Raw genomic sequence first — 26,054 nt, 5'->3', positions numbered from 1 at the left:
TTCGTTGCATGTGCAGAAAATGCAAAAGCATTTTCATATGCTACTGAAGGTTTTCTAAGGAGGGTTGTGTGAGCTATTGAAGAGGGAGGTGAATGAAGGACTCAGATGTCTAATGTCTGCTGGTCAGTACTGTCTGACCAGGCGCCTAGGGTCCTTATAGAGTAAAGTGTCCTTCTAGGGTAAAGTGTCCTCAAGGTACTGGGACTGGAGCAATAGCACAGCAGGTAGGGCGTTAGCTTTGCATGCGGCTGACTTGGTTTCATCCCTGGCATCCCATATGGTCCTCCGAGGATGCCAGGAATGATTCCTGAGTGCAGAGCCAGGAGTAAGCCCTGAGCATTGCTGGGTGTGATCCAAAAAGCAAAAAAACAGAAAAAGAGTTCTTAAGATGCTGGAGAGATAGTGTAGTGGGGAAGGCACTTGCCTTGCATGTAACCTACCAGGGTTTGATCCCCGGTATCACATAGAGTTCCCCACGCCCTGCCAGGAGTGATCCCTGAGTGCACAAAGCTAGTACAGCCATAAAACAAAAAGCATCCTTAAGACTGTCTCAGCCCAGTGAGAGCCAAGCATATGCAAAAACGCGGCCTCACCCAGAGTTAGTCCCTCACTCCAAACTCCAAGCCGCGGGCCCAGTCTATTTCAGCTTTTTCTAACCCCAGAGAGTCCCTCTACCTTTTCTTTATTTTTTTATTTATTTTTTTAAATTTATTTCTTTATTGAATCACTGTGGGAAAAGTTACAGAGCTTTCGGGTTTAGGTCTCAGTCATGTAAGTATCAAACACATTTCCCTTTACCAATACTTATTTTTAACCGCGAACCCCAATAGAACCCCACCTCCCACCCCTCCCAATTCCTGTGAGGCAGATGAGTTCTAGTTAATACTCTATCTACTTTGACTAGATGCATTGTTTCGATAGAAGATGCACAATTATTGTTTAGAGTTTACGACCCCCGTCCCCCCCAATCAGACATGCTGAAACAGCGTTGTGAAATGATTTGCTTTCTACAACTTGGTTTAAGAATAAAATGATGTCGTGCAGCCGCTATTGTGGCCGCGCGGTTTTGGATTTCTGCTATTTTACTTATTGACCCTGGAAGAATTTCTATTAAAAGTTAGATAGTTAAGAGATTGGTTTCTGTGCCCTGGAGTCGTGGCCGTGCCAGAGAGCCGCTCGTGGGGGGCAACTGGCGACCTCGGTCGGGCGTGAAGGACGGCCCATTACGCCCCCCTTCCCATGAGGCCCCTGCCGCTCCCACCACCCCCGGCTCAAACCTGCTGTCCACAAGGCTCCCGTGCGGCCGCCATCTTTCCCCTCTACCTTTTCAAATCAGAAATGAAGTTGTGAAATGCTTTGAGCCTAGGGAGAAAAGAAAAGTTGCCCATACTTGAAGTTAAAAATTACTTTTCTTTGACCTTAGAAAGAAAAAACAAGTGTTACTGGTACTTAAGTAAGCAAAGCAAAACCGTCACTAAGTCACTTTCCAGTGTCAGTCCCTGGGCCAGGGTTGGAAGCAGCTGCTTGGAGCCCGGAGTGTTGCACTTCCCCGCTATTGGACAAGCCAGACTTCCTTCCCCGGGGGCAGCCCTGAGGCAGGCTTCGGAAGGGCAGAGGCCCTGTCCACTACATGGGCAGGAGCAGGCTCTGGAGGGGGATCACAGACATCGATCCCCAGCAGCCCCCTCTAAAGCGCTGCAAAGCACCAGAATGAATTAATCAGATTTAAGAGCTTTCTACAGATCGACGTTCTGTTTGATGTTCATTTAATTAAGACATTCAGTTCTCACAGAAAATGTGAGGCGTGGAAATAACTGGATTTGGGCCATCTTGTGTAAACTGAGAACCAGATCTTCAAGCCTGGGCCTTTTCACTGTGTCTTCTTCAGAATCAATGTAATGATGTCCTATGACTTCTTTCAATAATAATCACAATGGCCTGCCTCTATGCAGAGGTAGCCCTGCCGAACAGGGCCTGGAGACTGCTAGCCTGGCCCTTGCACCCACTGTGCTGGAGCACGTCAGGCCCCGCAGGTGGGCCTGCTCCTCTCCAGTGTGAGAGGAGCCCCAAATATTCTGTGGTGCACACACGGAGGTGCTCAACTCTCAGCTCCAGAACGGAGAAGCGGGCATTTCTTCATGTTCTTCCCAGCCCTCATGAGCTACCCGTAGAGGCTTATGCTTAGGCTCTCACAACTTTTCTGAGTAGAAAATAATCTATGCTATGGGGCCAGAGCGATAGTACAGAGGGTAAGGCGTTTGCCTTGCACACAGCCTATCCGGGTTCAACCCCCGGCATTGCATAGGGTCCCCTGAGCACTGCCAGGAGTAATTCATGAGTGCAGAGTCATGAGTAACCCCAGAGTATTGCCAGCTATGACCCAAAAACCAAAAACAAGAAGAGAGGGGGAAAAAAAGGAAGAAAGAAAATAATGCATGCTAATTACAGACACTCTGGGACACCTATAATACAAATTGCTATGTTAATGACCTGTCATTCTACCTTCCAGTAACAATCCCTGTAAACATTTTTGTCAAATTCCATCCTGTTCGAGTTTCCAATAACCAAAAAAAGTGAGCAGAATCGCCGTCCCGAAGTGCAGATGAGATTGGAGCTTCAGCAGAGTAGCCTGGACGAAGAGAAGAAGCCCCAATAGGGGCTCCTTACAACTTATTGACTAATCTTTTAGACATGGGACTTCCGCACATTTGGCTAGAGTAGATCGGAGACATGCTTCCTGGCGAAAAGGACTTAAGAGCCGCATTCCAGACCTTTATGCCAAGATCCAGCCTCAGCTGGCTCTGAGGGGCTCTGCCCGGCTTCCACCACCCCACCCCCACTCCCAGTCCAGGTTTCAAGCCACTTTATCACCTCCCCTAGGCCAGACTGACCTTTTCCAACAAGAACCCACCTCATAAGGAAGAAAACGTGAGAAATTGTGCCAGGATTTCAAGGCCCTTTGGCTGCTTTCAGGAGAGCCCTGGGCAAAGCACCACTGGGCCTGAGGGAAGGTTAAGCCCTCCACCCCTGAAGGGCATTCATCGCTCTTCATCAAGCAAAGACTCAACTTCTCCCCAAGTCTCACCAGAATAGATCTGGGGCCGAGACTGTGCTCTTCCATCACAGGACGGTTCCCAGTTCCTCTTTCAGTGTCATGAAAGCAGATGAAACGTGTCACCCCCAAAGCTGTGCGTGCTCTGGAAACGGCCTGACTTTCCTGCCCAGGTCACAGGGAAACTCTGGGTGATTGGCTCTTGGGGCCCTGAGATGGCCTGGCAGCATCCATGAAGCACCTCAGCTCTGAGAGGCCCAAGCTGTATGTCTTCGGGTCAGCCACCTGATTGTCCACCCCCTGGGACTGAGTGTCTGACTCTCTCTGGCCTCTAAGCACTTCCAGGGTCCCCACCTAACCCTGGGAGGGGTGGGAGCACCAGCAGGGGCTGCTGTCTTCACGTGGGAAGCTTAAGAAAGGAGCACCCCAAGAGGGCAATCCATGGCCTGCCTAGAGATCATTGAGTGGAAACGGAGCCTGAGAGCTCTGGACAGGCAGAGGCATCCATGGATCCAGCCTGGACGAAGCAGAACCTGCCACATGGGGGCCCAAGGTGGAACAGGCTGGTTCCAGCCCTGGGGCCTTCCAATTCCTGTCACTCAGAGATGCCCCTTGGTTTTCAGGTATGACAGCTTCGGCCGCCTGACCAATGTGACCTTCCCTACTGGCCAGGTGAGCAGTTTCCGAAGCGACACGGACAGCTCCGTGCATGTCCAGGTAGAAACGTCCAGCAAGGATGACGTCACCATCACCACCAACCTGTCCGCCTCGGGAGCCTTCTATGCTTTGGTGCAAGGTAAGCCGGAGGGTGGGCTTGGAAGGCTGGGGAACAGGAGGGCAGACAGCCCCTGCGCACTCTGCAGAAGCTGTGAAAAAGAAGGAAAGCGTTGCAGGAGGCCTTCCCTTTGCAGCAGGGCCAGCCTGGTGCTGCCTGCCCCTCTCAGAAGCTCCCGCTGCCCCCGTTTCATCGCCTCAGACCATCAGCCCAAAGAGTGGTGCTCCCTGGTTGCCCTCAAAGGCCGTCACCCTGCTAAGCCTTTCTGGGGTTCAAGGGGCCCTGGCCAGGACCAACAGTGAGAATGTCTCACACCCCAAGGCAGGGCTGGACTGTGACGTCCTCCCTGAGCCTCTCAGCAGAACAGCAATTTGGTCTCTGCTAGGAATTAACCCCGCTTCTCTGTCACTATCACGCCATCCTGGCCAAAAGCTTATATTCGAATGTTGGGTGTTTCTCAGTCTTGCCCCGTCTCGTGAATTTTCTGCCCCAGGTGTCTCAAGGGTTTGGGTATTCAGGGAGCTTCTTGCAGCTCAGTGGGATTTGGCAGAAAAGAACCTCCCAGAAGGATGAGGGGAAGTTTGCTTCCTCGTATGCTGCCATGACCTCATGGGCACCAAAGAGGCAAAGGCTATAGGTTCTCAGCAGCACTGGGGCTCAGAGCCTCAAGTCGCAGTTCTGGCTCATCCCGTGTGTCAAGGCCCCTGTTTGCCCTCCTTGGGGAAAGAAAGCCAGGCAGAGCATGGTGAAAGGTGCCAGACAGGGTGCTGGGGGCACATAGGGCCCCGCCCGTGTGAGCAGCGAGGGTCACTCCACCAGAAGCCCTGGCTCTCGCTCCGGAACTGCTTTCTCGGGTTGTCAAGAATGTTTCTCTCCACAGCACAAGAGAGTGACTGATACCTGGTCCTACCCAGTCAAGGCTTAAATTCATTGGTTCATTGCCAGTAAAAGAAAGAATGATCTCATCTATCTGTGAGAATAATTGGATGTGGAGATAGAGTAAAGAGGAGATGCCTAGATCACCCTTGGCCCCAGAGTATAGGGAGGAGGAGGACAGTTCCCTGAGGAAAGAAATGGGGGGGGGGGCAGGAGGAAGAAGATGAGGAAGGGAAGTAATGAGGGGGAGGTGTCCAGGGCCTCGAATGCATCAGGTTTGGGGAGGGGCGGTACAGTCATAGATCCAGATCAGAGCCAACGACACTGAAAACGTGAGATCCCACTATACAACCAGACTTTAAATCTGCCCAAGTGGCAGGCTACGGGCTGGGTGGGAGGTGGGGGGTTGGAAGGAACCTGGGTGGAGGGAAGTTGACACCGATAGAGGAACAGGTGCTAGAACATTCTATGTCTAAAAGTTAACAATCAATAACTTCGTAAATCATGGATTTTTAGTAAAATCAAAACTTTTCATTACAAAATAAGTAAATTCGTCAGCTCAGTAATTAATAGACCCATGTATGTACCATAAATGTGAGTTCAAAATGTGTGGGTGTGTGACACGTGCATTCAGTGGCCAAGAGCTGCCTCCCCAGGTCTCTCCAGCAGACGAACGAAGAAATGGGGACTCATGGATAGGTGGTCAAAATGGTCCCCTTTAATGTGGAGTGTTAGCATACTTATAGAACATCTGAAGGGATTTGAGGTATAGGAAGACACATAGGTGTGGTTGTTTATTTATAGAGGTAAAGCATTTCATTGGAGGCAGTTCTCTTGGGAGGATTAACTCAGGAAGACAGGGACATTTGTCTCCTAGGGACATATAAATGACATTTCTCTTTTCCTTGAGTTGTACATATTAAACAATTAAGTTTGCTTCTTATTAATACTTGCAGGTATTTGGATAGACACAGTAAGAGATATAGGTTCCAAAACTTAATTCTCTGGACTCTGAGGGCAAGCAAGTGTGGAATTTTATGGCAAAAAAATTTTACCGTAAAATCCCAGACTAAGGGGGCCGGAGCGATAGCACAGTGGATAGGGCATTTGCCTTGCATGCAGCTGACCTGGGTTCAATCCCTGGCATCCCATATGGTCCCCCAGGTACCGCCAGGAGTAATTCCTGAGTGCAGAGCCAGGAATAACCCATGAGCATCGCTGGATGTGACCCAAAAAGAAAATTAAAAAAAATTTTTTTTAAATCCCAGACTAAGTTCTCAGGCTGATTCAGCTTATCCTTCCCCATGGGAATCCTGTCTCTTTAGTCATAACAGCTTGCCTCAAGAACATGCTTTTATGCTTTCTAGACTGTCCCGTTTAGATGCTGGGATAGCTTTGCCACTCGCCCCGGGTCCATCCCAGTCCCACAGTGGGACCTCTCTTTATGGGGTGTTAGGAAATATGGCAACGGAAGCCCAAGTCAAGTAATTATGATGGATGCCCAGGAGAAGAAATATTTCAGAGTCAATCAACTCCCAAATATTAGGAACATAGTATTAACAGTCTTTCTGTGTTTAAGCAAAGAACATTGCTCTATAGTAAAACATAAAAAGGCTTTAGGGGAAATATGAAAGCAAGTAATACACTTCAAATTCAGAGTCCAGAATTACTAGAAAGTTTGACTTATAAGTAACCAACAAAATAAATAGCTATATATTTATTTAAAACCATTTTTATCCCTATATAGATTCATGCACCTTTAAGGAAGCCCAAAGATTAGTGTTTCTCAATCAAAGAAGATCTCCCCTTCCCCCCCATCACTCCTCAAGCTCCTTCCCGCCAAGTAACCTATAGCAGCTGGTCAAGACAGGTGTGTCTGGCCCAGTGGGGGTAGCATAAGGGACCGGTCTGAGCCCCAGGATTCTGCCCAGCACAGAACACAGAGTTGCCTCCTGCCCCTTCGACATCTGTCCTCCAGGCCCACTTCTTCACCACAGTCCAAGCTGGCCTCTTACCATACCTCTCAACTGCTCTGAGGATTTTCCTGCACGGCTCATGCAGACTTTCTCATAGATACATTTTCAGTTTGAAAACGCCCCATTTCCTCAGTTTGAAAATATGTTCTCAGTTTAGTCACAGTTTTCCTGATGTGGAGCGGGTGTGTGGACACAAAAGGGCAGCAGCAGCGTTCGGTCTCTCCCGCCACCAGCGTTCGGTAGTCTCGGGCCGTTTTCCCCACCCCGGGGAGGTCGATGGCGATGGGCAGAGGAAGGAAGGAATGAGGGCCAAGTTGGTTGGTGTCAGTTGCAATGTATTCCACTTTCTCTCCATTCTCCTCTGATTCTCCTCCTGCTTCTTCCTCCCTCGTGCTACTTCATTCTCCTCCTCGATCCCTCTTCATTCTCCTTCTGGCTCTGGAATCTGGATCCCCCAGCCCACTCTTACAGCCTAGTTAAATCCCCCAGCATCAGGAGATGGGGTAACAGTTACCCATAGGTATCATCATATAATCAGAGGATGTAAGGTCCTTCCCTTAGGGGAAGCTACTTCCAGGACAGATTCTTATCCAGCAAGACGACTATCCTAAAGGCAAGTATGGGTGTGTTTCTCCTCTCCTTAGTCCAACAAACATATAAACATTCATAATATTAATCATTTTGTATGGACACAGTAAGAGATGCATTGAACTTATAGAATCGCTCTCCTGGGGTCATCTCAATCTCAGACTACAGTGCTCAGGCCAGATTAGTTTTTCCTATCCCTAACAGGGTCATAATCTTGTCATTACTTTTTGGATCATGACAGCATTTGCTCATGACCAAGCTCTCAACTTATAGTTGAGTATCGTGACACTTTTGATGCCAGGGTAGTTCACAGCTTGCCCTGGGTTCATTCAGTCCCTCATCGGGACCTGCTTTTGGGGTGCTAGGAACTAAGGGCAACTGAGGCTTAAGTCGAGAAAGCAGATGCCTAGGAGTGAATAATATTCTAAACTAATTAAATCCCAAGTTCACGGTCACAGTCCTCCCGTTGTTCATCTATTTGCTCAAGCTGGCTCAGTAACATTGTGAGACTTGTTACTGTGTTTGGCATATCGAATACATCACAGGGAGCTTGCCAGGCTTTGCTGTGCAGGCGAGATACTCTCGGTAGCTGGCTGGGCTTTCTGGAGAGGGGCAGAGGAATCGAACTCGGGTCAGCCATGTTGGCTGCGTGTAAGGCAAACGCCCTACCCACTGTGCTATCGCTCCAGCCCAAATCCCAAGTTACAAAAGCATAATATTAACTGTCTTCCTGTAGCTATACGAAAAGGACATTGCTTTAAAGTAAACTATTTAAAAGATATAAGGAGAGGGGAAAGGCAATATTTCACTCATACATATAAAATCATAGATCTCTGAGGAATCTGACCTTACAAATTAACAGAGTCTGATTAGGGGGAAAAGCTGACTATTCACTGGTTGGGGAGGAGAGCATAAGGAAGAGTTTACAGATAAACACAATGGAATGGAAGTGCCTCAAGAGCACTGTGATAAACCTGAGTTCCTTGTGGCAGGGGAAACAGGACATGCCAAGGTTATCCTAAAAATGTTTGGAGCTACATTCCAATAAACACAGAGGAATGGAGATGCTTCAGGAGCACTGTGAGGGGTATCACCTGAAAAACCTAAGCTCTCTGTAGCAAGGGAGAAAGGACAACCAATGTCCTACAAGCGGTGAGAAAAATATGCTTCTGGAAATGCATCCAGCAGGGTTTGGAGTGATAGCATAGCGAGTAGAGTGTTTGCCTTGCATGCAGCAGAACTAGGTTCGATCCCCAACATCCCATATGGGCCCCCAACCACCACCAGGAGTGATTCCTGAGTGCAGAAGCAGGAGTAACCCCTGAGCATTGCCGGGTGTGACCAAAAAAACAAAACAAAACAAAACAAAGCATCCAGGAGCTTAAGACGCAGTCATAGTCAGAAACCTTCAAATCAGAAAAGAAAAGCCACCACTTGGAATACAGGGTGACACGGCGGAGCTGTGATTCCTCCGTGGCACTAAGCTCCCTTCGTTCCTACCAGGCTCCGCTGCCCCTTTCTGCCTCAGTGGAATCTGGGTGGAAAAGACTCTAGCTTCATCTTGTCTGAACTCTAAGAAAAACATGTAAGAAGTAGCTACTAATCAGCATCACCCTTGGGAAGTCACAGCTCCCGTTCGTTACAGGAAGCTCATTCTCGATGGGTCTCTGCAGATGCTGTTTCGTCCAAAGTCACCATTAACGGGCACGTGTGCCTGCAGCAAGGAGCAGCGTTAGAGAAATTGGTGTGGGCTGGCTCACTGTTCAGAGGAGTTAAATACAGAGTGTCCATGAATAATGCATAGCAAGTTTAAGGCAGATTCTACAATCCCTGGACGAGGGCAAGAGAGGAGCAGAGGAGGGAGGGGCCATTGTGATGCCAGTGAACCAAAGTAGATCTGGGAGGACTTCCTGTGCCCGGCACCACCTGGAAGGTGTTCAGCCCAACCCAGCCATGTCCACTAAGCACATACAGTCACAGCCGCCGCCCTTCCGTGCAAAGGCTCTGTGTGGTGCTTCGCACTCACCATCACATGCCGTCCTCTCACGGGCTTAGGAGATAAGCAGGGTCAGATCTCCCTTTTCCAAACAAAGGCGGAGGGGAAAGAGTGCGGAGCTGGTCTCCCTAACGAGTCGGAGAGGCTTTACCTAAGATGGAATCAGCCTTTCGCTATACTTGTCACCTTGGAGGAAGTGGAGTGGAAGTAAAGTCGGTTATTGCCCCGGGATCCTGGGAGGGAAATGCATTGTTGAAACATAGCACTCTCCTCCCATTGTTCATCAAATTGCTCGATCAGGCACCAGTAACATCTCACAACAAATTGTGAGGCTTGTTGTTACCGTTTTTGGCATATTGAATACGTCATGGGGAGCTTGCCAGGCTTTGCTGTGCGGGCGAGATACTCTCCGTAGCTTGCCGGTCTCTCCGAGAGGGGCAGAGGAATCGAACCCGGGTCTGCCACGTACAAAGCAAATGCCCGACCCGCTGTGCTATTGCTCCATGATCACTGAAATTTAGGCATAAACCCAAAAAACAACCTTGGGGTTTTTTTCTCTTTCTTTCTTTCTTTCCTCCTTTCTTTCTTTCTTTTTATTTTCTTTCCTTCTTTCTCTCTCTCTCTTTCTTCCTTCCTTCCCTTTCTTTCTTTCTTTCTTTCTTCCTTTCTTTCTTTCGGGCTACACTGGGTCATGCTCAGGACTGACTCCTGCCTCCGCGCTTAGGGCTTATTTCTGGTTCTCTGCTCTGGCATCTCTCCTGGAGGGGCTCAGGGGACCATCCAGGGCACCAGGATGGAATCACAGTTGACTGCATGCAGGGAAAGTGCCTTCCCCGTTGTACCATCTCTCTGGCCCTCTAGTACAGGGGAAGTGTTGACTGGCCAGAGGATCAACCCGGGAGGGCCTAAGAAGAGAAGACAAAGAAGTGGGACAGCTGGACAAAGACAGAAACCATGGGAAGGGAAGTACAGCACTGACTCAGAGAGGAGAGCTGGGGAGAGAACCCCACGCATTCTGAGCTGAAACCCAACCTGTTTCTTTAGACGCTTCTTTAGCCAGAGATTCAGATCAACAAACAGGTTTTAATCATACATTCGATTTCAGAATGTAAACCGTTGGCCTGTTCCGGTAACAGGTGCATAGGCAGGACAACAGGCACGTGTGACAGCGTGGCCCGGCCTGCCCCCTCACGCACCCCTCTCTGTGCTCTCCCCGCAGACCAGGTCCGCAACAGCTACTACATTGGCGCCGACGGCTCCCTGAGGCTGCTGCTGGCCAACGGCATGGAGGTGGCGCTGCAGACCGAGCCCCACCTGCTGGCCGGCACGGTCAACCCCACCGTGGGCAAGAGGAACGTCACGCTGCCCATCGACAACGGCCTCAACCTGGTGGAGTGGCGGCAGCGCAAGGAGCAGGCGCGGGGCCAGGTCACCGTCTTCGGGCGCCGGCTGCGGGTGAGCCCCACCCTCCTCTCGGGCTGGGTGCGTGCGGGAGGGGGGGGCAGTGAGGAAGCTGCCTGAGGGACGCTCTGCTGGACCACCTCTGCTCCTTAGTATTTTACAAACGGACAAAGAGAATGCCCCTCACTGCCCCTCAGGCTCCTCCTGCCCCTGACCAGCCCCTCAGTGCCTCTCAGGCTCTTCCCATCCCCTGACCAGCCCCTCACTGCCCCTCAAGCTCCTCCTGCCTCCAGACCAGTCCAGCACCCCCTGGGGGGGGGGATAGTGTCACCCACTTCAGGAAACACTGGCTTGGGCCCTCAATTTCCTCCCCTGCAAAAGCTCAAAAGTGAAGTGGGCAGCTCTTGCAGGACAAAGGCTCTGGTCTTTCTTTACAGTGGTAACTGGTCAAAACACCACTGACTGGCTTTCATGTGAGTCTGACCTGGCAGGGGGTTCCTGATATATATATATATATATACACATATATATAATTTTTAATATAATATATAATTTTTGAATGAACGTGGCGAAATTCTTAATCTGGTTTTCACAAAGTTTCCTTGTCCACAAAATGGAAAAGTTGCAACTCACTCTACAGGTTGTTATAGGGCCCTCCCGTTGATCATCGATTTGCTCGAGCGGGCCCAGTAACGTCTCCATTGGAGACTTTGTTGTTACTGTGTCTGGCATATCAAATACGTCACGGGCAGCTTGCCAGTGCGGGCGTTATAGGGATTGGAAAAAAATATATAAAGTGCCTCAGACAGCTTCAGACGCTTAAGAGGTAAAGCCTGTTGCTGGCTTGGGGGGCTCAGGGGGCGGGGGGGGGCACAGTTTGGGCCACATGCAGTGGTACTCCAGGGCTATTCCTGGCCCAGTGCTGCAGTGTATTCCTGGCTCAGGTGACCAGGCGGTGCTGGGTTCCAGTCCAGGGTCCCCACATGCTCCTCAAGGCTGTGCTCCATCCACTGAGCCATCAGGCTGCACTCCACCCACTGAGCCATCTCCCTGCCCCTCCCCCCACATTCCTGTTTTTGCGGTCACTGTTTCTGTTCCTGTCACCAGGGCTGTATACTCTTCCCTAATCAGTACCAAGATGCAGTTTTCCCTTTGGCCCCTCAGCCACCTCCTCCCATCTCCATGCCGAGCCTTCATCCCTGAGAGATGCCATGTCAGTCATTGTCGGGGGCCTGGGGAGGCTGGGGGGTTGGGGGTCCTGCAGCTCAGGCTGCTTTTCACATGAGGGTGCCCCCACTGAGCCTCTTCCTGCCTCACCGCCCCTGTGTCTGCCTTTGCACAGAGCGGCTGAGCAGCACTTCTCTGTCCTCGCGGGAGAGGAGTGAGTGAGAGCCTGAGCGCGGCCCAGCCCCCAGCCAACTGAGGCTTCCTGCGACTCAGCCCACACAGGCATCCTCAGCACAGCCACAGGTGCAGGCCCAGGCCTCCCCCCCGGCGTGTTCCAGCCCCTGCTCTCCAAGAAAAAAAAATGTTCCTTTCGGTGAACACTTCCCCGACAGGCCCGAGAGAATTGTTTCCAGACTCACTTAGTGAGGCAGCGGCATAGACCAGAACACAGACACCCCCTCTCGCAGCTTCATTCCTGCAACCCCTCCAAGATAACACAACTAGAACCCAGAACCGCCTCCTGTGGTGCCTCCTGGGCCAAGATCCACTCTGAGCATCTCGCAGCTGCATGTGGGAGAGCGTGTTTGTCCTCTGAGGCCTCAGGGGATCCCCACCTCAGTTCCCCAGAGCATCCCGTCTGTGTAGGTCTGGTGCCGCCCGGCATGTTCTCTGATTCTGCCATTAGGAATGGAAGCAGGGAGCAGTGACCGGCCCAGAGTCTTCGGGTCAGGTTGGTCTCAGAGCTGAGGCTGGAGTCCTGGCTCCGATGCCTGACCCGGAACCCTTTTTCCACCCACATGTGTGGCTTGGTGTCGTGTCACCTATTCCATCAGCTTTCCTTCCTTCCCGTGTGTCACAAGTGACCAATGCCATCATCAGAAGGCCAGGTTTGGTTCCTGACTGCCTTACACATGGCCTTCAATTGAATGGTTAGAATGACATGGTGTTGGGACTGGAGCAATAGCATAGCGGGTAGGGTGTTTGCCTTGCACGCGGCCAACCTAGCTTCAACCCCCAGCATCCCATTTGGTCCCCTGAGCACCGCCAGGAGTAATCCTGAGTGCAGAGCCAGGAGTAACCCCTGTGCATCACCGAGTGTGACCCAAAAAGGAAAAAAAAAGGGAAAAAAAGGAATGATGTGGTCTTGAAGCCTGAGCAATCCTCCACGAAGACCAGGTCGCAGGAGGAAGTGCCTCGGCCTTGACCAAGAGGCACTCCTGGGGCGACCCCACGGACAGTGAACAGCAGCCTGAGTGCTGTGAGGATTTCCTCTCGGCCGTGTGGACCAGACACAAAGTTTCCCAGGCATTAATTGGTCCCGCTGCCATCCCAAGATTAATGGCGCTCCAGCCGGATAGCCGCATGCCCACGTCCTCCAGAATAGATGGCCACCCGCAGTGGCTGCGTGCAGGATTAGAACGTCAGCCGGGCGCACCTCCCCATAATGGAACTCACTCTTTATAAAGCTGGGAACTTTTTTTAATAAAGAGAGATGTAAAATAATCGCATTGCCCACACTGCCAAGCCCAGGAAGCATTAGGCGGTTCCCCAGTGAGCCAGCTTAACTCTTTTTTATTAATTTTGCTGTAGACATAGGGACCCCTTCACGAGGAGCTCTCCGGGGCCTGAAGTGGGGGTGTGCAGATACCTCAGTCGTACCACCTTAGGGGGCACTCATAGGGCATCCCCGAAAATGCTTCCTGAAGGCCCCATCCTAGCCCCATCCCAGGGGGCTTTCTTTGCCCCCTGCAGAGAACAGAACTCCAGCCTGCGTGCAGTGCCTCTGGGTTTGCCACGGGAATTGGGGGGGTGGGGGGGTAGTGCCACCATTTTCGCTGCAGTGATCGTGTGCTCATGCCTGGAGAGACAGCCTGGTTCTAAGCAGGCCACGCACTCTGAAGCCGTCCCGACCGCATCACTATAATCCTTCTCTGGAATGCTTTGGAATGTGTTGGGGGCAGTGACAGGGTGGGGAGAGACTTGTGTCACCCAACGGCCATTTGCTGCTGTTTCCTAGAAGTGATTCTGGCTTTATTCAGTCCCCTCCGTGTCTCCCCAGCCCCCACCCATCCCATTGGTTCTGCCATTAGAAATGGAGACCAAGATAGTGACTTGCCCGAGTTGCATGGTCAGACCGGTCACCCAGCTCACACTAGTCCTGCCCTCAATTCCTGACCCGGAGCACTTCATACCATCCACATGTGTGGCTCGGTGTCATGTCACATACACTGCCAGCTTTTCTCCCTTCCTGCATGTCACTCTTGAACAGCGACTAACGCCAGCATCAGAAGGAATGTCCAGGTGCCCCCCGAAGGCCAGGCCCGTCCCAGGGAACCAGCATCTCACTCCTGGGGCCAGCAAGAGCGCTGGAGGGGTCCAAACACAGACGGCCCAGTGGGGCAGGGATAGGAATGAGGAGACCCTTGGTGCAGGAGACAGCCTTCCTCGCACCACAGGGATGGCCTGACTTCTCACGACCCTTGGGGAGTCCTGAGCTGTGACTCTGAGGGAGGAGCTAGAACTGGGCGCGGCTGCAGCGGGAGAGTGTGGCAGGCCCTGACCCTGTGCAGCAGGACAGACAGACAGACAGGACAGACTGAGCTGAAGCAGGCACAGCCCCTCCCCCAGGCTCCAGCGCCACCCGCCCTGCTGTGCGTGAGGGAGGAGCAGGAATGGGTGTTGGAGGGAGCAGGGGTGCAGGGTGTGCCCAGAGCCTTAGGCAGGTGGGACCCTCTCAGACATGTGTGGGCACATGGTCACCGTGAGCATCTCACCAAGACCCGGTCACCAGCTACCCAGGAGTTCTGCCCCTCCCGACACAGCCCTACATGGCCCCCTCATTCCCTCCCCACCACACCCCTGCACAGCCCCTTGTCCCCTCCCACAACACCCCTACAGAACTCTTGTCCCCTCCCCACCACATCCCTGCAGGTCCCCATTGTCCCCAGCACACGCCAACACACACCCCTCATCCTCTCTCTGCCACACCCCTGCACAACCCCCTCATCCTGTCACATCCCTGCACAACCCCCTTATCCTCTCTCTGCCACACCCCTGCAAAACCCCCTTATACTCTCTCTGCCACACCCTTGAACAACCCCTTATCCTCTTTCACACCCCTACACAACCCCCTTTTGGTCTCTGCCACACCCCGCACAACCCCTTTTTGCTCTCTGCCGCACCCCTGCACAGCCCCCTTATCCTCTCTGCCGCACCCCTGCAAGCCCCCTTATCCTCTCTGCCGCACCCCTGCACAACCCCCCTTTCCTCTCTCTGCCACACCCCTGCATAGCCTCCTTATCCTGTTTGCCACACCCCCTGCACAACACCTTTTTCCTCTCTGCACACCCCTGCACGCCCCCCTTCGCTGCTCCTCACCACATCTCTGCATGACCACCTCGTCCTCTCCCCACCACACCCCTGCACAGCCCTCTTGTCCTCTCTTCCACATCCCTGCACAGCCCCTTCATCCTCCTTCCACCATACCCCTGCAGTCCCTCCACACGGTCAATAAGCCTCCGTATGTCGGGCCCGTGCAGTCGCCCAGTCTAGGAGGGCCTGTGCTGGCTCTGTTTTGTGCAGGGGTGTGTGTGGCTTTGCCGGGAGCAGCAGCTGGGCCTGGCACTGCCCCTGCCTTCCCCCCCCCACCTCCACTGCTCCCCTCTCACAGATGAGGATGCCTCACTGTGCTGACACGTAGCAGGGCCCAGCCCCTCACTTGCTGTCCTGAGCCCCGGGCCACCTCTCACCAGTAGCCCCGAGACAGGCGGCCTGCGCCCCGTTAACCTTCTCCCCCTCCCTCACCCCCAGGTTCACAACCGGAACCTCCTGTCCCTGGACTTTGACCGCGTGACCCGCACGGAGAAGATCTACGACGACCACCGCAAGTTCACCCTCCGGATCCTGTACGACCCGGCGGGCCGGCCCAGCCTCTGGTCCCCCAGCAGCCGGCTGAATGGCGTCAATGTCACCTACTCCCCGGGCGGCCACATTGCAGGTATCCAGCGGGGCATCATGTCGGAGAGAATGGAGTACGACCAGGCCGGCCGCATCACCTCCAAGATCTTCGCCGATGGGAAGATATGGAGCTACACATACCTAGAGAAGGCAGGTGTCTGTCGGGCAGGGGCACCCAGCCCCAGCCAGCCCAGCCCATGGGCCCAGCAGGTCGTGTCCAGTCCTGACTCACTCCAAAAGGGAAAATCCAGGTTGCTGCCCCAGAGGACCCTGGGGCCCGAAAGGCATGGAGCTATCTCATGCTGCCCCTGGGGGCCCTGGGTCAGGAAAGTGGGCCGTTCCATCCAGGACCAAGGCTGGGAGGAGGCCCAGACACTAACTTCCCGGCAGGCCTGAGGATGGGCTCCAGGCAGAGCCTGGCTTGATTGCGCCTGTGTGTGGTCTGCGAGGGGAGGTCAAGGCCTGAAAGGTTCCCAGGCCCCATCCTGAACCCCCTTTGCTGCTGGCTCAGGCCAGAAATTAGAGACGCAGAGTTGCTTCCCTACCCTGGGATCACAGCCCAGAGGCCTCCCATGCCTCTGCCAGGCCACCTGCAGAATCATGCCCAGAGCCGGGCTCTGTCTCCAGTCCTTGCCACCTGCCGGAGCTACACTGGCCGTGTCAGTCTCCCCGTGCGTGCTGGACAGCACCTCGATCTGGTTCTGTGCCCATGTGCACTGAGACCTCGAAAGTCAGCCAGTGGATAGAGAGAAGCCCCAGAGAGAAAGGGTCCTGCAGGGAGCTGCTTTGTGGAGCCCCGGCAACTCCAGGGAGGACCTGTCCTCCTCTGAGCCCCAGTGCTAGTGCTCTGTGACTCCTCAGAACAGTCATCGTCTGACAGGACCTGAGGGAAAAGTCAGCAGAACATATATATTTTTTAATAATTGTGTGTGTGTATATATATATATAGTTTCTTTTTTATATTGAATCATCGCGAAGTACAAAGTTACCGAGATATTGATGATTGAGTGATTGAGTTTTCAGGCATATGCTGTTCCAACACCAGTATCTTCCCCAGGGCCCACTGGCCTCCACCAGTGTCCCCAGTTTCCCAGTGGCACCGTGTTTAAAGAGGAACCTTGATTCGAGGTGGGGTCAGGAGCGAGAAAGCCGGAGACTGGCGCCAGCTTCCTAAGCCTGGAGTCGCCCCAGGCAGGGTCCTGTAACTGAAAGTGGTTACAGAACCAGGAAAGAGTTGTTTTAGATGAGTTTGTGACTGACCATCGGTGAATGTTTGGTTCGCTTGCCTGTTCCGTTCACCTGGGGTTACATGGAAATTTCTTGTAGATTTTCAAGGTGGGGTGCCCGATAGATAGTACAGCAAGTGAAGTATTTGCTTTCCATGCAACTGACTCTGTTTCAGCACTGAGACCCCCACCAGGAGTGATTCCCTGAGTACTGCTGAGTGTGGCCCAAACCCTCTCGCACAAATATACTGTCTTGGGCAAAGAAGGGGTCACACGTGGAAAGGACTAGTAAGTCCTGCTTTAAGCCTGTGTGCTCCCAGTCTTTTCATTGCCCAGGTCCTCCACCATTATCTTGAAACCAGGGTGGACAGGAAGCTGCCCATATGTCCACAGCAGCCCGGGAGCTGAGATCCTGCCAGGCCCCAGGACTGTGAGAAGTCCTTATGCCTGGGTGCAGTGACAGCATTAGGCACTGCCCAGGGGAGGCTGTGGTTTGGGCATTGCTCAGGAGAAAAGCACCCTAGCTTCCCGGGTCTCGTTCTCCTCTCCTTTAAGACCAAGCCTCCCCTCCCCCCGCCTCCACTCACCTCCTGCTCTCCCTCCTGCAGTCCATGGTGCTCCTCCTGCACAGCCAGCGGCAGTACATCTTTGAGTTCGACAAGAACGACCGCCTCTCGTCCGTGACCATGCCCAACGTGGCCCGGCAGACGCTGGAGACCATCCGCTCCGTGGGCTACTACCGGAACATCTACCGGCCGCCCGAGGGCAACGCCTCTGTCATCCAGGACTACAGCGAGGACGGGCGCCTCCTGCACACCGCCTACCTGGGCACCGGCCGCAGCGTGCGCTACAGGTATGGGAAGCTGGCCAAGCTGGCCGAGCTACTGTACGACACCACCAAGGTGAGCTTCACCTACGACGAGACGGCGGGCATGCTCAAGACCGTCAACCTGCAGAACGAGGGCTTCACCTGCACCATCCGCTACCGGCAGATCGGGCCCCTCATCGACCGGCAGATCTTCCGCTTCACCGAGGAGGGCATGGTCAACGCCCGCTTCGACTACAACTACGACAACAGCTTCCGGGTGACCAGCATGCAGGCCGTCATCAACGAGACCCCGCTGCCCATCGACCTGTACCGCTACGACGACGTGTCGGGCAAGACGGAGCAGTTCGGCAAGTTCGGCGTCATCTACTACGACATCAACCAGATCATCACCACGGCGGTGATGACACACACCAAGCACTTCGACGCCTACGGCCGCATGAAGGAGGTGCAGTACGAGATCTTCCGCTCGCTCATGTACTGGATGACCGTCCAGTACGACAACATGGGGCGCGTGGTGAAGAAGGAGCTGAAGGTGGGGCCCTACGCCAACACCTCGCGCTACGCCTACGAGTACGACGCGGACGGGCAGCTGCAGACCGTCTCCATCAACGACAAGCCCCTGTGGCGCTACAGCTACGACCTCAACGGGAACCTGCACCTGCTCAACCCCGGCAACAGCGTGCGCCTCACCCCGCTGCGCTATGACCTGCGCGACCGCATCACGCGGCTGGGCGACGTGCAGTACAAGGTGGACGAGGACGGCTTCCTGCGGCAGCGCGGCGGCGACGTCTTCCAGTACAGCTCGGCCGGCCTGCTGGTGCGCGCCTACAACCGCGCGGGTGGCTGGAGCGTCAGGTACCGCTACGACGGCCTGGGCCGCCGCGTGTCCAGCAAGAGCAGCCACGGCCACCACCTGCAGTTCTTCTACGCCGACCTGAGCAACCCCACCAGGGTCACCCACCTCTACAACCACTCCAGCTCCGAGATCACGTCCCTCTACTACGACCTGCAGGGTCACCTGTTCGCCATGGAGTTGAGCAGCAGTGACGAGTTCTACATCGCCTGCGACAACATCGGGACCCCGTTGGCCGTCTTCAGCGGCACGGGCCTGATGATCAAGCAGCTCCTGTACACGGCCTACGGGGAGATCTACATGGACACGAACCCCAACTTCCAGATCGTCATCGGCTACCACGGGGGCCTCTACGACCCGCTCACCAAGCTGGTGCACATGGGCCGGAGGGACTACGACGTGCTGGCCGGACGCTGGACCAGCCCGGACCATGGGCTGTGGCAGCGGCTCAGTACCACCAACATTGTGCCCTTCAACCTCTACATGTTCAAGAACAACAACCCCATCAGCAACTCTCAGGACATCAAGTGCTTCATGACAGGTGAGGGTCGCGGCTCACCGGAAGCCCAGGCAAGGGCCTAAGTCGCTCTGGTCTGCTCTGATCACACTGCCTTCCTTCAGAAAACTGGGCCCTGAGGCCAGAGAGATAGTCCAGTGGGTAGAGCGCTTGCTTCGCTCACAGACAACCTGGGCTTGATCCCTGGGACCACATACGCTCCTGCTGAGTCCCACCAGGAATGATCCCTGAGTATAAAGTAAACTCTGAGTACTACTGGGTGTGTCCCAAAAGCCAAAAAAAAACCCCTAGCTTGGAGAGATAGTCCGGCAAGTAGAACTCATGCCTTGCACCTGGAGGACCCAGGTTCCATCCCTGGCATCCTTGAGCCAAGCCCTACCAGGAGTGATACCTGAGCTGAGCCAGGAGTTACCCCTGAGTACCACCAGGTGTGGCCCAAAAACCAAAAAAGAAAAAAGGAAACTGGAGTCAGTATGGCCAGGAAATGGGACAGGGGTGAAGGCAATTGCCTTAAATACATCCAAATCACCTTGTTTTTATCCTAGGCTCTGCATACCCCCCCAAAAAAAATATAGCCAGAAATGATCCCCTTTTTTTGGGGGGGGCAGTCACACCCGGCAATGCACAGGGGTTACTCCTGGCTCTGCACTCAGGAACTACTCCCGGCGTTGCTCAGGGGACCATATGGGATGCTGGCAATCGAACCCCGGTCAGCCGCGTGCAAGGCAAACGCCCTACCTGCTGGACTATCGCTCCAGCCCCCAAAAATGATCCCTGAGCACAGATCCAGGAATAAGCTCTGAGCATTAAACAAGTGTGGCCCAAATACAAAAACAAAACAAAACAAAAAATTGAAAGAAAACTGGGTTAGGATAACAGGAAATACTGCCCTTCTCTTAGCAGCTTTTTCCTAAGGTGTGTTTAAAGAAACCCTAGGTCAGAGAAAGGCCCGGGGCAGGCTGATGCTGGCAGAAACCACCCATCCTGCTGAACTCCCATAACACTGTCCGACTCACGAGAAGCACAGAGGATCCCAGCAGTCAGGGGAACTGTGGCTGGATTCGCCTGCTATTCCTCAACCTGTTCGTCCCATGAATCCCTTATATCCCAGTGGTTGAAAGTGTATTGGGGAGTTTCCAGCCCAGAGAAAAGACCAGCTATGAGCCCCCAGAAAGTTGGGGGTCATGGAGGGGATTGCAGGCTCTTATTTGGGATACCAGAATAGAAAACTCACATAGGCGACATATGACCAGGGAAAGGAGCCCCCACTTTTTTTTTTGCTTTTTTGGGTCACTCCCGGCGTTGCACAGGGGTTACTCCTGACTCTGCACTCAGGAATTACTCCTGGCAGTGCTCGGGGGATCATCTGGGATGCTGGGAATTATACCCGGGGCGGCCATGTGCAAGGCAAACGCCCTACCCGCTGTGCTATCGCTCCAACCCCAAGTAGACCCCACTTTTAAGTTATGACAGGCTAAAAAAAAATCACTGTAAACATCCCTGAATTCCAGTGTCCTGCTCTGCTCAAAACCTCTCGTCTGATATGTTGAATACGTCTAGTCTAAACCCTAGAGCAACCAAGCGAAATAAAATAAGTGGAGCTGGGAAGTTCAGCAGTGGGGGAGAAGTGGGAATCTGAGCAAGCATTCAGTCGTTCAGCCAAGCGAGGGCAGCAGTGGCTGACCCAGAGCACTGGGAGGCCCCTCCACCACCACCCGGGCCTCCTGAGCACTGCTTGGGAGTCCCCACTAACTCACCCCTAGAAGGCTCTGAAAATATAAAAAAAAAAAAAAACTAAAGCAAGGAGGTCAGGGATGTGGCTCAGTGGCAGAACACCTGACTTATGTGAGGTCTTGGGGTTTGCTCCCTGGCACTGAAAGGAAAGTGGGGGTGGCAGAAAGGGCCCACCAGGATCTATGAAACAAGCACCATGGACCAAGCACTACCTGGGCAGTGGGTGATCACGACACTCGCTGAACACCTGGGCTCCCAGAAGAACTCCTTGAAACTCTTCATTCCCCATTAAAAAAAAAAAGTATCTTATCCCCCCTTTTTCCCCAGAGTCCCGAGATGAGATACTCTCTAAACAGACTATGTCAGCAGCCCTGGGGCGCGTGCCAACCCTGACCCAGCTGCTTGGCTGGGGAGATAAACCACACAGCTGCATTGCATGAGCCCAGCTGCAACCCAGAGCCAGAGAGGACTCACCCACAAGCTCATGAGTATTCCCCCACCCCCAGAAGAGCGGGAAGGCAGAAGAACTGTTTGCAAGGCACAGACACCACGGGTTCACTATCTCTCACTATCACCCACTCCTGCTCACTGTCACTCACTCTTGCTCACTGTCTCTCACTATAGCTCACCATCACTCACTATTATTCACTATCACTTGTATAAACCCTTTTAGAGGCAGCCGGGGGAGCCCCTGATGATTCTTCCCCTAGCTGCCTGGGTTCGGGGGGGGGTCCCCGGGATGCTTACCCAGCCGGGGCGGCCCAAGCCATGGGGCTGGCGGTAGACGATACAAGGGCCAAGCCGGTTGATGGATCAGATGCCGTTTATTCCATTCTTCCCACGCGCCTGCCCCAGTCTCCCTGAGCCTCCCATTCTAGTCTCCACACTGCTCCTCATCCCTTCTCCCTCAGACTCTCCCACTGATCTCTCCGCACTCCATCTCGCAGCCTGGGCGCTCTCTCTCTCTCTCTCTCTCTCTCTCTCTCTCTCCACATGCCTGCTCCTGTATTCTTCACATTCTTCTTTCTCTGTCCCCCTTGCTAGCCTCTCTGCTGTCCATCATACTGTCCTGCTTTCTCTCTCTCTCTCCAGCTCTCTCTTCTCTCCAACTCCCCAGCACTCTGGGCTGACACTGCACCCAGTCAGGTAGTAAAATCAACATAAGAAAGCCCTTCCCGAGGGTCCACCAGATTCAAAGGGAATACCACTGAAGAGGTATTCCAAAGCCCTTCCTGATTGCCCAAGAGCAAAATACCCCTTACGGTGTTTTTCTCTTTTCCTTAGCCCAATAACTCTATCAACATCTTAATACTAGTATTTTTGTGTGGACACAGTAAGATAGAACTTTGTGGACACAGTAAGAGATAACATTGAGGCTTGTAGGGCAGCTCTCCTGGGAACATCTTGCCACAGACTCAGACTATAGCGCTCAGGCCAGATTCATCATTCTTAACCCTAGCAGGGTCCAAATCTAGTTAGTACTTTTTGGATCATGACAGCATTTGTCCATGACCAAGCTCTTAACTTATAGTTTAAGCATTATGGCGCTTTGGCCAGGCCCATCTTGATGCCTGGGTAGCACATAGCTTACCGCTTGCCCTGGTTCCATCCAGTCCCTCCTCAGGACCCTGCTTTTGGGGGCGCTAGGAAGTAAGGGCAGCTGAGGCTGAGGTGAGAAAAATGCCCAGGAGGAAAATATCACTGAGAGTCACATAACAAAAGCATACTGTCTTCTTGTGTCCGTACAAAAAGGACATTCATTGCTCTGAATAAACTATGCAAAGGACTTAGGGAGAAGAGAAAAACATTTATTTACAAGTCAAAGGGGCACAAAGAAAGAAGTTACAGATAAACACAGAGGAATGGGAGCACTGCGATGGGAGCAACCCAATATACCTAAACTACTAGGAAGGACAAAACCGTGTTATCCTACAATCACTCGTTATTATTCACTCGTATTCAACATCACTCACCCTTACTATCTCTCACTATTATTTACTATTCACTATTACTGTCATTGTCACTCACTATAATTCACTATTACTATACACTATCACCCGCTATCACTATCACTCAGTATTATTCACTATTATTCACTGTCACTTGCCGCTGTTCACTGTCACTATGTCTCACTGCTCCCCACTATTAGTCATTATGACCCACTGTCGCACACTATTGCTCACTACAATTTACTGTCACCGTCACTCACTGTCTCTCTCATTCACTGTCATTCATCCAGCCTGTAGCTGGGAAGGCGAGGCTCAGAGGAACACACACACCCCCGCCCAGAGAAGTAAAGTGAGGGCCAGTGTGGAGAGAAACAGGCCGGCAAATGGCTGAGCTGAGAACTCAGGCTCACACTCCCGTTCTTGGATCCAGAGTCTCTTTATAAAGCACAGGGCTGTGCGCCCGCCAAAGAACCCTTCCAGGGTGGGTCCAGACCCCCACACCGAAGTCAGGGTGGAGGGAGGTGTGAAAGATCTTTTCTTGCTGGAGGGCAGATCCTACCCCTGATCGCCTAAGAAAAAAGAGGAACATTCTTCACTCTTAGCAAAGCTCTATAGGAAGCACTGTCCACTGTAGCACTGTCCTCCCATTGTTCATCGATTTGCTCGAGCGGGCACCAGTAAGGTCTCCATTGTGAGACTTGTCCTTACTGTTTTTGGCACATCGAATACGCCACGGGGAGCTTGCCAGGCTCTGCTGTGCGGGCGGGATATTCTCAGTAGCTTGCCGGACTCACCGAGAGGGATGGAAGAATCCAACCCAGGTTGTCCGTGTGCAAGGTGTTAGGGCACGGATCGTGATCTCCCTTTAACGACAAAGAAACTCCAGAGACTGCAAACAGCAAGCAAGGTTTATTGTAAGACTGGCTAGCCAGGGTCAAGCCGCCTACACAGACACGCAGGTCAGTTAGGTGAGGCAAGACCCCGAACTTCTTCAAAGGGGATCTTATATAGGCCTTCACTGGCCGTTACAGCAAAGCCCGCGCATTTCATAGCCAATAGATTTGTAACAACATATGCTTTCTTAACCAATCCATGTAGAAGTACATCACTCCTTAGCCTATAGATTCAAGATCAGCATTTACGTACATAGGCATTGTGACTAGTGGGCATCAGGTAACTTGGACATTTGGTTATCACCTTGCTTCCTCTGATTCTCAGCCCTGCATTCCGGAGGTGGATAAGGGAAGAGTTCTTAAGGGAGGTAACAGATAAGGAGGACAGGAAAGGGAGAGTTACTAATTTATAGAGTTTTAACTCTGGAATCTCCCTCAGGGTCCCTAGGGACCTAACATTCCTCCCTTTCTCTACTTCATATTGAGGAATCTTCCTCAGTGGGCTCTTCATACAGAGGAGTAATTTCCTCAGTGGGCAGGGTCCAGTATTGTTACCCAGAATTAGGAGGATTTTCAAGACTCAAACCAATTCTCCCAGGCCTCCCTTTCTCTCCGACGTTGTTCAAGGCCCTCCCCGAGCTTGGCCGTGAAGTCTCAGACCATCCCTGTGTGATCAGTATAGAGTAGCAGCATTTTTCTCCCAACACCACACATAAATCCCCATTCTTCATTGCCTTGGGAGGGGGCCTTCCCTATCTACCTGCCTATATCCTATTGCCCCCCCCCCCCCCCCGCCCCAGAGATTCCACCACCTTGAATCTTTAAGGGAGAATGGCAGAAGGTCCATCTTCTGGAGCTGCTTCATGCTGACAATGGGGCGCTGGCCCTGCCTACACAAGGGGTGAAATCTCATGCTACCTCAGCTTTTTAGTGGCCCTTAGCAATGAATTGGTTGGGTTCCTGAAGTTATCTGAAAGAAAAGATCAGTTCGATTAGACTGAGGGATATCACTTTGAAATGGTTAGACCCTGGAGGAGTAGAAGTTCCTTTCTGACCCAGTAAGGACAGAGTTCTCTACCCACAGGTTTGGCTGATAGAAAAATGACTTCCTGTGTCCAGATTTTTCTACTGGACACAGAAACACCAAGCCATTCTCTGGCTTTCTCAGTGCAGATTGGAAAAGCTTCTGCCCATACACTGAAGCTATCAATAAGAACCAACAGATATTTATACCTTGAACATATGAGCATTTGATCATTTGCATAAAGCCAAGCTGCGATCCTCCTCTAAGTTCCTTGATGCTGAACAGGTGTTAGGAGAGAAGGATCAAGATTTCCACTAGGTTCATTAATGGCACAGAAAGCACAGTTCTGAGTTACTTCTACCTTACTTGCTATTGAGTCCCTTTAATAATATTCCACTGCATTGGTCCAGGAGTTAGCAACTTTCCTTGTTGGTAAATCATCCATCATCTTCCTTTTGGAAACCTCCAATGTCCGTCGTTCCTCTTCTGCAGAGCATTCTTGCTTAGAGGAAACATTCTCTGGTGTTAATCCCATGATGCAACAAAAATTAAGAGCTGTTAACATCCTTGTTCTCTCAAATGACTGTTCACAGAAAATGAGATGCAATACAGAAAGTATAGAAAGAAAATTCACAGTATTTTAGAACGAGCTATTAATCCATTCTAACTTAACCAGTTTAGATGCCCTTTCTTGACACTTTGGCCAATTCACAGACTGGGGGAAATCAATTCTGCACTTTGGGATGAGCTTCACCCTAGTAAAGCTCTGATCGAACTAGTGACAGCATTCATTTCTCTCCACCTTCATTTTAAAACTTTGCAAGATAGCTTAACAAATCTAGCTTGTTCTTTTGCATAAACACAGTAAGATTAGAGAACTCTCCATTTGGGATACCCCATTATTTACTGAGAAGTCCTGGGGATCGGCTAAAGACAGGAGACACACCAATAGTGGCATTAATCTGATTTGGCACGTCAGAGCTACCCAGGCCTGGCCAGAAGATGTCCCACGACGAACTGGATGGCCTCGAGCCTTCGGGCCTCATTTTCCACAGAGATGTCCTGGCAGAAAGGAGTCCATCCCATCCCTTCTTCAGGGCTGGGAGAAATCCTGATTTCCAGGTTTTTCCTTGACGCTGAGAGTAGGCCCAGACTGAGATAGTCATTGCAGAGTCCTGGATTCCTCATTCTCCATAGCAGTGATGATTTCCGGTCTTTCCTTGAGCTGGCCTGCCTGTAGG

At 52.3% G+C, this 26,054-nt stretch overlaps 1 protein-coding gene across 2 annotated transcripts in view; it reads left to right on the top strand.

Annotated features, from left to right (window-relative positions):
- The window catches only part of TENM4 (teneurin transmembrane protein 4), a 371,175-nt gene that overhangs the window by 333,418 nt on the left and 11,703 nt on the right, over positions 1 to 26,054 (top strand). For both annotated transcript variants that reach the window (XM_056115823.1, XM_056115822.1), the window contains 4 exons: positions 3,676 to 3,848; positions 10,483 to 10,718; positions 15,642 to 15,938; positions 17,623 to 19,237. In XM_056115823.1, the coding sequence (XP_055971798.1) occupies positions 3,676 to 3,848; positions 10,483 to 10,718; positions 15,642 to 15,938; positions 17,623 to 19,237 (2,321 nt within the window). The remainder of the gene's footprint in view (positions 1 to 3,675; positions 3,849 to 10,482; positions 10,719 to 15,641; positions 15,939 to 17,622; positions 19,238 to 26,054) is intronic.

This window comes from Sorex fumeus, unplaced genomic scaffold (assembly GCF_029834395.1).
Source record: "Sorex fumeus unplaced genomic scaffold, SorFum_2.1 ptg000030l, whole genome shotgun sequence".
Taxonomy (NCBI): Eukaryota; Metazoa; Chordata; class Mammalia; order Eulipotyphla; family Soricidae; genus Sorex; species Sorex fumeus.
Note: the sequence above shows the minus strand (reverse complement) of the source record. Positions and strands in the feature narration are given on the sequence as shown.